General features: G+C 35.8%; 2 protein-coding genes across 5 annotated transcripts; both read right to left on the bottom strand.

Moving 5' to 3' along the window:
- Window positions 1-2,313: 2,313 nt before the first annotated feature.
- On the bottom strand, window positions 2,314-6,523 carry LOC111787965 (chromatin remodeling protein EBS-like). Of its 4 annotated transcripts, none has more exons than XM_023668081.1 (6): window positions 6,211-6,523; window positions 5,781-6,123; window positions 5,622-5,690; window positions 4,719-4,857; window positions 3,700-3,763; window positions 2,347-3,594 (listed from the first exon to the last, which is right to left on the bottom strand). In XM_023668081.1, exons 1-5 carry the CDS (start codon window positions 6,281-6,283, stop codon window positions 3,749-3,751), a joined length of 639 nt encoding a protein of 212 aa, XP_023523849.1. In that variant the 5' UTR covers window positions 6,284-6,523; the 3' UTR covers window positions 2,347-3,594; window positions 3,700-3,748. The 4 variants fall into 4 exon arrangements, with proteins under 4 accessions (XP_023523847.1, XP_023523849.1, XP_023523850.1 ...); XM_023668082.1 differs by having other exon boundaries at window positions 2,347-2,790; XM_023668079.1 differs by lacking the exon at window positions 3,700-3,763 and having other exon boundaries at window positions 2,314-2,790.
- A 1,941-nt stretch (window positions 6,524-8,464) lies between these two features.
- LOC111787971 (plant UBX domain-containing protein 4-like) lies at window positions 8,465-13,321 on the bottom strand. Its single transcript, XM_023668089.1, has 4 exons — window positions 13,075-13,321; window positions 9,609-9,894; window positions 9,254-9,349; window positions 8,465-9,042 (listed from the first exon to the last, which is right to left on the bottom strand). Exons 1-4 carry the CDS (start codon window positions 13,218-13,220, stop codon window positions 8,659-8,661), a joined length of 912 nt encoding a protein of 303 aa, XP_023523857.1. The 5' UTR covers window positions 13,221-13,321; the 3' UTR covers window positions 8,465-8,658.
- Window positions 13,322-14,385: the final 1,064 nt, after the last annotated feature.

The following is a 14,385-nucleotide window of genomic DNA, read 5'->3' as shown; positions in this document are numbered from 1 at the left end:
ATGTTATTATACTTTAATCATTTAATCACTAAGAATTTAATTTTTTTTTTTTTTATCTTTTGGGTATGTTATAATACTTTAATCAATTAAGTTATCTTTATGTTTGGATTGAATAATCTAATTATAGTTTAGGGTTCGTATAGGCTATTTTATGTAAGAGATGTAAAATTAAATATAAAAGTTGAAAGAGATCGGTCTAAAATGATATGATAATCCTAACTAAGGGGATCTAAGAATCATCATAAACCCGAGTAGATATACAAATTTCTAGATCAAAAAGGTTAAAACCTTCCAATCAAATTGATTTTATTACAAATTATTTTAACTTTTGAAAATTCGATTCAACAACAACTAATTGAAGAACGAGACTTTTAGATCTAAAATATACCAGAACATCAAAATGACAAGAACTCACCCTAAAAGAAACTAAGATTTGGATTATCTTGTTGATCAAATATCTCAAAACATGAAAACATATTTGAGATTCGAATTATTCCACGAGTAAGATCGATCGTGTGAAACTTGAATGATTCTATGCATAGACAACCTAAACTACTTAGCATTGCAAACAAACTTAGACCTTGGCTAAAAAAATATAAATATATATATTTTTTTCTATATCTTTCAAAAAACTTTACAAATACAACGTTTTATATAGCCTCAAAATGAAACACTTGACCTTCCGTGAGACATCTTCGAGATTTAAATTTTTATACTTTATTATCATAACTTTACTAAAAAAAAAAAAAATGTTTAAAACTTAAAATACATTAAATAAAAATACTATAAATTTAGATTGCGACTCAAAACTTAACACTCAAAATGACAAGAAAAGAAAAGAAAAAATTCAATACCATGTGTTAGATCGTTGATCAATTTTGACAATGAAAGACGTGAAAGTTTGCGTACAAAAAAAATAGACTGACACCCCTCGGGACACATACAATTTCCTTTGTGGCCATCCACATATCTCAAGTACGCATTCTCTCGACCCGTAGCATCACACACCTAAGAAAAAAAAAATGTAGGAAGGATAAGTAGAAAAATTATACTCGGTAACCCACCTACTTTGTAGGCTCTCATCGTGTTCTAGTAACAGATTCCCACGGGCTTCTCATTGGCCCTAGGACGTATGGTTCTAGTTTTATTCCCTTGGGGCTATTCTAGTCTCTATCCTTTCATTTTAAACTCTGAGAGTTCATTATGTCGTGCTGTGAATGACTGGTGACCCTCTATGAGGCGCAACCTCATGCATGTTGTATGAGACTATATGGTGTCTTACCTAGGGGTGAGCTGAAACCTCCCATGTCTATAAAGTCACCCTCGCTGGGGGGCGCGACCCCTCTCTTATCCCATCCAGCTAATGGGCTGTACGACGTGGGTCTCTCATTTCCCATGCGGAAATGGCTAGGTTCAGTCGAGTTTTGATCAGAAACCCCTGTTCTCCCATGAAGCGATTGACACCCTTCACACATCATGCCGCCTAATGGCAACTCTCAAGGTAGTTTGTAAGCCAAATTGATCTATTAGGCTCCAGGGGCAAGTTAAGACTACAACAAGTCATCCCCAACCATAAATTCCTAGTCTTAACATAATATCTAGTTCAATAAAATTAACTGAGGGTACACATAATACTTCACTAGAATAGGCCGATAACTTCCAACAAGCACATAAAAATAGGATGTCCAAGGAGTATGATTTTCCTCAATTAAGTCCTAAGTCACATAAAAATATGGTTAGAATTTGAATCGAGATAAAAATCAAGCAAACAGAAGTCGAAAGGGCACCTTCATGTGTCGGGAGGAAGCCTACTCGCAGGATTCACACGCAAGTGCCATGCGCGGAGGGAAACCTACAGTCACGGGTTGCTGAATCAATTCGGGTCGGCCCGGTTGGATTGCAAGTCAGTTAGTTCAACGGTTTGTGGGTCGATTAGCGGATCACGGGTCGGATCGTGGGTTGCAAAAGTCGCATGTCATCGATCAACTAGAGTCGCATCACTCCACACAACGTCTGACCAGTTGCTCCATGCAAGCTTTGACCACATGTCCCTCACCTGTCCAACCGGAATCTTCCTCTCTCCTCCTAGCAGATGAACAAATCGATTTCCGATTAGTATTTCCTCCTGCAATAGGCTGAGGTGCATGAAATTTATTTTTTCCCAAGTGTTACTAACATTCTTTCAAACTTATAACTCATATCGTATGATTAACATATCTCAACTTATATTATATCATAACAATGCGTAAAAATTTAAAGACCAAAATAAAATATTAAAATAGATTTTTATATAAAGTTTATAGAACAAGTGAGTGTGAGCTTCCTAGTATTTGACAAGTATTTTTGCCTTTAAGATTGGATATTCAAATTCACATCCCCATAAAAATGCTATTTATACAATGAGAAGAGTTCAGAACCAGAGAGGAGACTTTCATTTTTTTTTTTCCTCTCCAGATTTGTCCATAAGTGTAGACTTGAATTGAGCATTTTCAGCAACCTCTAAAGTTTCTGTTTCCACTTTCCAGTGTTCGATCACATTAAAAGCTGTCAAGACAGAAACAGAAGAGAGAGTTTACCAAAAGGATACAACAAGACCAGCCTGAATTGTTATTAAGAAACTCCCTAAACCCCTACCCCTACACTACATCATTCACAGTACACACACACACACACACATATAGCTTCCTTCAGTCATAATACAAAAGTTTTACACAACAAAGTCCAAGCTATGTTGAACACAACAAAGAGTCCCACTGGCCGTGGTCATCTCTTCTGTCGCTTCGACTCTAGCTGCAATAACAAACTTTCCGTTAATCGTTTTACACCACACATCATATAAGAATACATTAAAGAAATGGAATCTTAAAGAAACTGATGATTCTTCCCTTCCTCAAACAGTCAGAACTTGTAGTTTGGTCAGTGAGGGAAGTTGGTTTCATCTATCTTCCATTAATATTCTTACCTGCCTGAGCCATCTGTTGTCACAGAGATTACTACAATACTGATAGCTTGACAAAGTCTCGGGAAAAAATGGTGAAAATGGATGCTATTGGAGGTGGGATTTTCCCAGAAATTCCAACTAGTGATGTAGGTTTCGAAATGGACAAGCTTCCAATGTGAAACAACTAAGAGGCATTAAGAAAACGAAAACAAAAGCGCCCCTCTCCTATCGGTCGAGAAATGCTTACTACTTTGCTCAATGATAGTGCTGAAAGTTGATGTATGTCTTTTCCATCTTACCCAAAAAAAGTATGTCCTTTCCACAAAGAGAGCACTTAATGGTGTGCATTAAAAAGTAATTATTGAAATGCAGATTTCTCTAGCAGTCAAGAGGTGGAAGTATGAACCTACACAAGTTTCAACCCTTTACTACAAATGTAAAATTCAGGTTAAATTTCAATGAATCTTTTTACTTTAAAAAGTTCCAATTTTGTGTTCAATAGATTCTTGTCATGTTTGACATTTTGTGAAATTCACTAATCTATTAGATTTTAAGTTGAAAGTACATAATCAAGTAAGAATTTTGTCTTATAGGCCTATAATTTTTTTAAAATATAGAATATAAATGGGACCTGCAACATTTTCAGCATTGTACTGCAAAAGTTACACAAAATTTAAAATTAAAAACCTGAACTTCTTGAACTACAAAACATATTAGACATGGCCTTAAAAGCTGAGAGACTAAAGTTGTAATTCAACCTAAAATTTTGAAGCAACATAAATATGCCCCATTGTTTGATGATAGATGCTAGATGACTTTCAGCTGAGACAAAGGAAATATCGATCTTGAGAAAAAGTATTTGATGCAATGGCCTTGATGTGTTAGGAATGCAAATCAAAATTAACTTTAGATGAAATTGAACATTTCATTTAAAAATGATATCATTATGAAAGATAACTTGCAGTATATTTTCTGTTATGTGGATATAAGCAACGGAAACAGAAGATAAAAGAGTAACATAACAGGACTTAAAAGCTATACCGTTCAACTTTAGACACTTTTGTTAAATAGTTGAATAAAAAATAAATGAAAGATGTGGCAAAAGCAGAGAATTAAATCCAAATTAAAAAAAAAAAAAAAAAAAAAAAAAAAAAAAAAAAAAANAAAAAACACTTTTTTCAGACCATAGAAAGCAAGTTACATTTCGCACTATATTAATAACAGTGTTCCCAGGCACTCAAGTCAAAAAATGGAAAAACCAAATGGGTGTCGTGTTGATAATGAACTGGCATTGACAGATAAGAAAGCATTGATTTTGTCCAGAGGGGTGGGAGAGAGAAGATTTCAGTACTAATATTTTGATTCTTAACTTTTGGGAAGATGGCCTCCAAACGAATGATGTCCTCCTAACTTGGATCAAAGGATTTTTTTGTCACAATTATACCCAAATGGCTGGCAGTTAATGATCATAAGACTGGTTTTTGGAAAGAAAAAAGAAGTAGAAAGTGAAACGAAAGAAAAACCTTGAAATGAAAACATGATTGCTGTAATTGGAAATGAACCAAACTTATGGTCTGCACATTTAGCATAAACTAATCCAAACATTGTATATTTCAATTGTCTTCTTGTTATACTTGTGCTTCTGAGTTAAATCTTTAAATTCACCAGGAAGGAGAAAAAGACATCTGACGTGAATAAAAGTACATAAAGGATAATATGCTCACAAAGATGATTGATATCCAACTACCAATATACGTAACAGACAACAGTTACTAACCTTGCTATCAGCCACCGGTGATGCTGAAAATGTATTCTCATTTGTCTTGATGTCAGCATCAGATGCACATTCAGAACACACAAAATGCTCCAACTTTTTTGCTTCCTCGATAGTCATACTTACGCAAGCCGGATGATACCTGAAGACCAAAGGAAACATAAGAGTTTATGTACTTTTAAAAAGAAACAACGTCGCTAGACTGAACTCCTGACTTCGAGACTTTCAAGTTCCAGTACGAAACAAAATGATATAATATAACCACTCCAATCAGAACTTAGCTATTTTGTTCTTATAGAGTTGAAGTGAATATTCTATTTCTAACAACAAATTAAAACCCATGGAAAACTGTACATCACATTGCACTTTGAGGGTTCGTTTCCCCACCTATGGATAGGAAAATAGCAAGTTAATTGATTAAGGTGACCTTTGAACGGCTTAATCTAATGTATGAGGTCAGAATGTTAAGGAACTGCAGATGACCATATGCCCAAAGCCAAATTCAGTGCACCAAGAACTCTATCTTTGAGTAAACATTTTTTAATTGTTAATTCATATAAACTTAGGGTGAGTTTCATAAAGCTGACTTTTAACCAATTAAAAATACTTCTTAAATGTTCATGATGTTTGGTCACATAACCCAAAAGTGATTGTGAAAAAAATCTAAGAACACTCAAATAACTTTTAAAGTGAGAAGTATTTAACTAGTGCTCCTTTCAAAAAGTTCTCATAAAAAAGTGTGCGACTTTAAAGCACTACTTTAAAAGTTATCCTAAACTCACTCTCTTGGTTCATTATGCTATGAACAAACCACTTCGCTCTGGAAAGTCTAAATACAACAGAGAAATCAGCGATTCAGTACACAAAAGTAAGCATTAATTTCCCAAAATTAACATGGACACTTACCAGTCCTTACAGCCCTCGCATTGCACCATGAGGTCGTCTGGGTTGTAAGGCATTTCACATTTGCAATAGCTGCAAGAAAGAAACAAAAAACATCGGAAACCGATTCAAAAAAATTGCAACAGAAGAACACATTAGACAACAGAAAAGATGAAAACTCACACAGCAACTCGGTCTGGGGTGAAAGCTCCAGTAGCAGCCTTGTACTCAAATCTACAATAATAATCCTCAGCACCAACATTCTCAAGCTTAGTGTAGTTTTTAAATGAGTGAACAGTGCACCTCCCTTCAATGGTGTGAGCACTCTGCACATCGTAGTGATCCGACAAGAAGAGCTCCTTAGCTCCATGGAACTGCCTCCGACCTCCAATCGACTCCTCCGGCCGATAGTACCACCTCACTCGAACTTTAATATTGTTTCGATTATCAGCTTCGATCTTCTCGATGCGCGCTACATAAGGTAGCTTACTCGTTTCCGACGGGCGCATCAGAACACAATCTCCGACTGCAGAATCCATCAAATCAGAAGTTATAAAAAAGAAAAAGGGGGGAAACGAAACAAGTTTCGAAAGTTGTAAGCGAAGGAGATTACCTCTAACGATCTTGTTGGTGCCTCTGATGGTGTAAGAGTCCAAGTCTTTCTTGGGCGGTCTGGTTTTGGCCATCCGTGAGGGAGGGAAGCCAGAGTGGTGAAAATGGGAAGGAATTGAGAGTATTTGAGAGAGAAATGAGTGATGTTTTGAGATTGGAAGAGCCGTAGAACTTGGGGGAAGAAGAGAAACCCTAGTTCTTCACCATTAATCTCATCATCGTTGAAGATGAACACTGTCCAGACTGACGCCTTCTTTGGAGCGCAAGCCCGACCCCTTCACATTCACACCTACGTTGGAAGTTCGAATATTTGTTTCTTTTTTTCATTAATTAATTTATTTATTTTCCCTTCACAAGGAAGGGCTTAAAAGTAATTTTGCTTTTTGGTTTAATTCTTTTTTTTTTCTTTTTTTTTCTGTCCATTTTGGTATTTTCGCCTCTGCCAAAGGTCATTTTGGTCATTGTAAAATTTGTATTTTATTTTTGAAGTATAACGTGCATAACTAACTCTGTTTACAATTACATAATTATTTGAAGTTTTAAAACAATCGAAGTTAAAAATAAATATCAAATATTTATGCTATAATAATATAATGGAAATTAATAAATATCAAATATCAAATATTTGGAAATTAAGAAATTAAAGAAAAAAAATAGAGAGGTAAGATAAGGCGAGGTGAATAATAGAGTAGGGAGGTAAGTTGTGATTAAAGATAGAATTAATAACTTGTGGGACCCACAACGAGAGGTTGCAGTTAGTAGATTGTTGGACCACCGTTGCGAAGAAAGGTCGATCACTCCTTCAAACCTTTTTTTAAGGCCCCATACTTAAGATTTAGATCAAGATTCGAACTTTGAATTTGACACTTGATGCCTTGAGCATCTCTCGAAATATGGTCGAAATTCGAATTCAATATTTGATGATCTCAGTATTCTTTTATGGATGAAGACTATTCTCACGTACCAACATCAATACTTCCAATCATTAAGCCGTTAATAAAAATAAAAAAACATTTTTTTTTCTTCAGAATTTGGGAATAGGTTTTAACTAAGCTACTACTCTAATTACTCTAATGTTAGATTATTAAATAAGGATAAATTACAATTTGTTGAAGTTTTAGATATTGTTTTTTTTTTATTATTACTATTAAAAAATATGTGGAGAGCACACATTTTATATTAGATAGTTTTAATAAAGTTAGAAATATTTAGAATTAATTTTTAATATTTTTGGAATTTTATCAACAAATAGAAAAGATTAAATTTTAACATTTAAATTTTTTAAAATTAAATTATGATTTAATGTAAAAACTAAATTTATAATTTAACCTAAAATTTAATAAGAAAATAAAAATAAAATATATATATTCAGCACATTTTTTAAAATTAAAATTAATTTAAATTTTTTTAAAAATTCTTCTAACTAAGGTAAATTGTTAAAATTAGGTTAAAATTTAACACTGACTTTTAAATTCTTCTATTTTTAAAATTTTTAAAATTTTTAAATCTTAAAATACATATAACAAGTATTAACTATAATTAAATATTCACTTCTTCCATTTTTGTATTTAATACTAATAATGCAATAACTTAATAAACAAAAAAAAAATTAAAAAGGCAATTTTAATCTTTTAAAAGATTCATAGGTGGGCTCAATCTTGAATAGGCGGTGGAAACTACCAAGCTAGAGTACAGTAGGGACAGAGGAAGAAATTTTTAGTGGAACAGTGAAATACATAGAAATCGGAAAGAACACCAATAGCAAAAGCACTCAGCTGGGCCGACACTGAGAGACGAAAGTTAGAGGAGCGAAAGAGATTAGATACCTACCTTTTAAAATTTAGTTATCCGTTCCTTGAAAAAACTCGTAATTTAACCTATCGTTAGCTTCTCCGGGCCTAACTCCCTGCTACTCTAGTTGCATTTATTTGTCTGCCCTAGCTGTCAAACTCCTTTTTAAGTCAATGATGAAGACACAATGCCAACCCTTAAGTCCTTAATTTGTCAAGGTGTCCCACAACTCTCACCTGCTGCTAAGTCCCCTAAGGTAAAAGCTTACCCTCCCTCCCCCTACCCCCAGGCTGTCTTCTAGGGGTAGGTAGGTTGCTTTGCCTCCTAGATAGATCTAAACCACGGTAACGATTCTACTCGCTACCATCATCATAACATGTTATGAACTTGCGTGTTTGAAAACATCTTTAAAACGACCTTTCTCATGCTTGATCACTCAGGCCTCCACATATATAAGAAAAGCAGGCTCAAAATATATCTGTATAAGAGGAATTCTTGCAGTAACTTGTATAGCAGCAAATGTCTTCTGACAGAACATGAACAAAATAGACACAAAACATCCTCTTTCTAACAACACGGATGATATTCAAATTTAGAACCATTTCAATGCTAAAATCCTTGTTTTCTGGTATGTATCAGAGATAACTTATCTTAGGTGCTAGAATTTCTGGATGACAACGGAATTCGCAAGACCGGCCTGCTCAATTGTCTGAGTCATGTCGCTGAGAAGTTTGGGAGGGAAACCCATCAACTGCAGCTGATAGTTTCTGGCACCCCCTGGCCTAGACGCGTCGATGAAACCACGAACATCGCTGATTGTGTGATGGTAATTGAAATGAGCTATCATCCGTGTTCCATCTGCCAACCTAAGCTGAATTGAGGTTGATGGCAACGATTCATCCACGACGAGCCCTGCAGAAGGGCTTGGACTGCTATTGACATTACTGGGAGTAGAAGTTGGCTCGTTTGTTGCTTGGGTTGGCGTGGAACCACCAAGAGTTCTTCCTACGCCTTGAAATGGAAGGCGTGGCTTTTCTGGTTCCTGCAAGATACACAATATGGAGTGTAATATTTATATGCTCCACCGACTACAAACTCGAAAAATGGAACATTAACTGAAGGTTAAATACTGATTGGAAAGCTCCCAAACTTCAACAGATTCCCGACTCTTGAAAGAATTCTATCAACTATCCTGGTTTGTTTATATGTTCAAATTGTAGAACCAACCAGTGAAATCTAATAAGGTTACTTACACGATACTCCTCCATCCTCCTAATCAAATTCACATGAACGGACGACCTCCTATCTGCAGGTTCAAGCTCTCTGGGGCACTCGGACTTTCTGATGCTCTGGATTGAAATAATACAGTAAACACAACCATCTCAGGACAGTAATCAGTAATCCGAAAAAAGAAACATATCTAATAGAGTGAATGAAACAAGAAACATTCTGCAACATTTCTACAAGAAGTGGACAAACTTACAAACATTGATCAAATATTTCCCATAAAGTACATTTCATGTTGTTTCCAATATTATCCATGGATGCATGCAAACACATGCACATAAATATTCCATTAGAACATTAAAAGTATCGTATTCCACTTACCTCCAAAAAGGATGCATTTTCAGGATCATCCAACCTCCTTAAAGGCCCATCGTTTACAGTAAAGCCATTACTCCAGAATACAATATTGTGAATGATGCTCTCAGGCTGATCAGGTGCAGAACGTACAGTTTCTCCTGTCAGTAACCTGCCAGTTCCAGTAAAGCTGCTTGAGCTTGAAGATGAACGGGCATTATCAATAGGACCTTCCACTGCTCCCATTTGCCTAGCTTGATTGAAAAGTGAATCCACATCATTGCCCTTTGTAGGATCTTGGACAAGCATCCCGCTGAAAGTTGGCAACAGTGTCAGCATTTAAATAAACCTTAAATTCTTGACAACTTCAGAGTTGCTTCCAAAAGGAGCTTTGCATAAAACAATAGGCATATACGATAATTGGACAGTTTTTTTTTTTTTTTTCTTTTCAGTCTTTCATTTAATGGAGGGGGAAGAGGAAGGGAGACAAGTCAAGTAAATTATTACATTAGATCCGACCTTAAATTCTTGCTTAGATAAGCAAAAATGAATATATGAAAACAAAACCATGTACAGGACGAGGCAGAGGAAAAATAAGACAGTATCCCCCACTAAATACCAATTTCAATTATAAAGAGATATAATTCCTCAATAAAAGAAGAATTCTGTATAGAGGTAAAATAATATCAAAGTCACACTCTTCTTTGCCTTCACTCCAAAACTTCAAGAGCCAAGTTACCCAAAAGAAAACCATAACTGCATTAACAATCAAAATTTTTATCCTTACCCTGAGCCTATGACCAACCAATAGTTGTATCATAAAAACCATAAAGGTTGAGAGATCAATGCTCTGAAGTGAAATGTACATACACAAACATACACGCGCTCAGGTACAAGCAGCCCAATCTTCAATCTCCTTACCATCATTCTTCTGAATTTCAGATCTCACTCAAGTTTCACCTATGCTCCCTGCTTCCCTGATACTTTTGTGATGACTGGTCTGGTAGTAATTGTAAAAAATGGTGGAAACCCCAATGCGTTTGCAATCCAAGGGCTTTGACTTTCCAGCAACACATGCTTGATAGTTGAACGGGAAGCTTTGTTTAGCGGAAGAATGGTTTTCTTTATCAAGAGGAGGAAGGCCAAGTTTTTTCACAAAGGGCTATATTATTGATTGTCCACTAATTGTTTTTCTATCTTCAAAATCATAAGCAAAGTGGAATTAATGTTGGAAAAGATGTTTAGAAAGTTAATTTGGGGATTATGTTCTAAACTCAAAGGAGTTGTCTCTTGCATTGGAGTTCAGCAATTGGGAACTCCGTAATAAAGTCTAGTGAAATACATATTTATCAGTCAAATGACCATGCAGTTTCTCCCTTGAACAAGATGCTTTATGACAGAAGATGCTTGCTAGTAAATATATGATATTGAGCAGTTGAGCAGTTGAGCAGTTGAGCAGTACGGTTGTTAAAATTAATTTGAGTGGTGATCTTCCTTTCCTCAGCTGAAATCTACCTTATAGTTTCATCTAAATGTAGATTTGGGAACCAGAGAGTGATCAAATTGCAGGAGAGCATGTGAATTTTTCACCTTGTCTCTCTGAACTTTGTTTGATCCTTGACATTTCTTGTTACAAGATCAAATAAATTGGATGGGCATAACTGCTGGGGTTGAGGAGCTTCAAAGTTGACGGTTTATACTATTAAGATAAATCCAAAGTGATATAAAAGTTAATTCCTTGGAGGTGGTTGTGTTCAAACCAAAGCACCTAGCCATACAAGATCAAAGATCACAGAAAGTGGGAACCTGTCTTCATTAATGTTCTCCTGCAAATCTCTAGTGTCTCTTTGACAGTCACTCAAAGAAAGATGCCTATCAGCTAACCAAGGTTAGTTGCAAATGAAAAAAAAAAAAAAAACTTTTTGTCTGGAGTTTGCTGCTAATTGAGCTGCTTACATACAGCAGATTTCGGATGAGGTTACCTTCTTTGGGATTCTCCAAGCTGACGCTGGTTGTGTAGGAGTGATGAGAATGCCTATTTGGTTTTCAAGTACCCCCATGAAACCAAAAATTATGGAACAATCTTTTTGATGAATGTGGGATAAAATGGGTTGTCCATAGCCTTTCCACTGGGTGTGCAGAACCATCTTCAGTGTGGCAAAAGACTATCCATCAAAACGGAAGAAAACCATAATCTCAAAGGGTAAAATGGACTTTAGCTCAATCATTCTCTGAGGAACTTCTTCAGGGAGTCTCAAAGTGGTAGCGATTTTCTGAACTGGAAGAATACTCTTTACCCATTCCTTGTGGTGGCCTTGGTCTCAGTAGCATTAGAATGAATGAGTTCAGAACTCCTTTCTAAGTGGCACTGTTGTTGAAAAATATAAAGCTTAGCTTACAAAAGGGAAGAGATTCCTATCTCGAGGGAAAAGATTGACTTTATCACAATTATACTTTTGAATCTTCCACATTCCAACTAAATTTTTTCAATCCCAGGCAAGCTAGTACAATAGAAAGCTTACGACGAATAGGATGCTTCTTTTCCTATTGCTAGCGGTGGCCTCAGTCTCCATCACATCAGAGTGAAGAATTCAGGACCTCTCTCTAAATGGATTTGGAAATCCCTCAAAGCTCTCTTCCTCACGGCATGAGTTATTTCTGGTTAGTACAGTAAATAAAAGTTTGGATAATTGTGTAATTGGGGCTAGTTAGCAAGTAGCAACCGAGGCCAAGTGAGATTCTCTTGTCTTGTCAACAAGCTTTCTTTGATAATTAGTCCTTAAACTTAGTAGACAGTTCCAAGGTCTTCTTTTATCAAGTTCTTAGGGAAGGGATTCTTGTTAACGAAAATCTGAGGCACTATGTTTTGGCTAATTTTAAGTGGCAAAATACCAAAGAGTGTAGAAATGAGGTAGGAGGATGCAATTTCCTGCTTCAATGAAACAAGAAAGTGCTTCTTGACGGGCCATGAAAATGGTTACAAATTTGTTGACAAAAATTAGGCCATTCCATTAAAGATTGTAAAAACTTCCAACTAAAACATCTTCTAATGGCCAAATAAATACTTCCATGCCCCCTCAATATTGATTGGATATATGAAAATTGGCTGAATTCCTTCTCAACCGTTCCATCTTTTACCCACCACGAAAATTTAGGACCCTAACTACACGTTACCTTACTATTTCAATTTCAGTTTTCAACAGCGTCCACCAAAGTCCAATCGTCCCAAAAAAGAAAAGAAAAAAGGTTAAAGAATAACCCAAACGTGATAAAAACTAATGAATTCAGTGAAGGGAACACCCCTTCATCCCCAAGAAAAACCACATGAACAACACTGCAGTCTTCTTAGCCTACCTTCAATTAATTTAAGAAAGTAACAAGAAAGGATAAATCCACAATCACTTACAAACTGACTCCTAATGAAATGGAATACAAACTCACTAAAGCAATTGCAAGAACAAAGAAGAAGAAAAGATTAGGGTTAAAAAGCGACCTCTTCTCACCACCCGTGTAATACTCTTGAGGACCATCGGGGTCGCCGACGGAATCAGGCGATCGTCGATTGAGATCGGAAAGGGTTCGGATGCCACCGGTCCGACTGCTGGAGGGCTTTGATGGCTTGTCGTCTCGTGATGCCATTGACGATGCTGATCGAAGTGAGAGAATGGGAAGAGGAAAGAATCTTGAGAGAGGTCGCGTAATTTCTAAGCAGATTGCAGGATTCGTGAAGAACGCTATGTATACACTCTGCAGGCTAATTGTACCGTTTTTATTTATTTATTTATTTATTATTATTATTATTTATTTTCGTTTTCCGTTTTTTTTTTTTTCTTTTTCTTTTTAAGTTCTTAAATCTTGGTCCTATATGGATTTGACATTCAACCCTCAAAATTTCTCTGAGGCTCTCTAGGCCTCGTGAATGGTTGTTTTGTTAGTCTCTTTCATCGTTATCACAATTCTAGAGCAATATTGTAAGCCTTCGAGCCACGACCTTGGTTATAAGTTCTTATAAAATTCATGTATACTAACGTTCCATTATCCCTCAAGGTACTATTGGACCCTACCGCTCATGACAAGTTCACTGAAATAAAATTAACTTGTAAACTCCTTAATAATCCCCACAAGTATGGTCATAAATCGTATGTCAACTCTATAGTTGTCTAGACTCCTGACAATTGATTCGGGTTTACAAGTAGGACCTGGTTGGTGACCTCTAACCATCTTTTTATTGTCAACATATCATCACTACCTAAGAGGGTCAAACCCAATAATGGTATGAGTTCATTATATATTTATTTTAGAAAAATGATTTAGGTATTTTAGGAATAAAGATATCTTAGGAATAAATTGTCCAGCCTCTACTGTAAATACCCATCTAGCCCTACCTAGGTTTTTCATCCAAAGAAATACTAAGCACAGAGTGCCATAATATTCTATAGAGTGTCTTGTAATCTCTTCTCGATTTATGTTAGTAAGGAGTGCGAGTGTTTCCCACAAAAATTTGAGTTCAACAATCTAGTACAGAGCGAGGTTGGTGTAGGGTGTCTGATCTCTTTGAATTCTTAGTATGCTTTGTGGTTGCAGCTCTCTCTAATCTTCCACATCAGAAACGATTTCTTGAGATTATTAGTGAGTGAGTTTCTTTATGTCATGAGTAGTCTGTGACCCTCCAAGTTATGTCGAAAAAGGTTGTTTGGTATTATTGAGGTATAGCCAACACGATGGGCAATTTCCAAATCATTGGAGGAATAAAACCAAAAAAAAAAAAAAAAAAAAAAAAAAAAAAAAAAAAAAAAAAAAAAAA

This window comes from Cucurbita pepo, chromosome LG02, assembly GCF_002806865.2.
Source record: "Cucurbita pepo subsp. pepo cultivar mu-cu-16 chromosome LG02, ASM280686v2, whole genome shotgun sequence".
In the NCBI taxonomy this organism is placed as follows: Eukaryota; Viridiplantae; Streptophyta; class Magnoliopsida; order Cucurbitales; family Cucurbitaceae; genus Cucurbita; species Cucurbita pepo.
The sequence above is the reverse complement of the archived record's forward strand: the minus strand, read 5'-3'. Positions and strand labels throughout refer to the sequence as shown.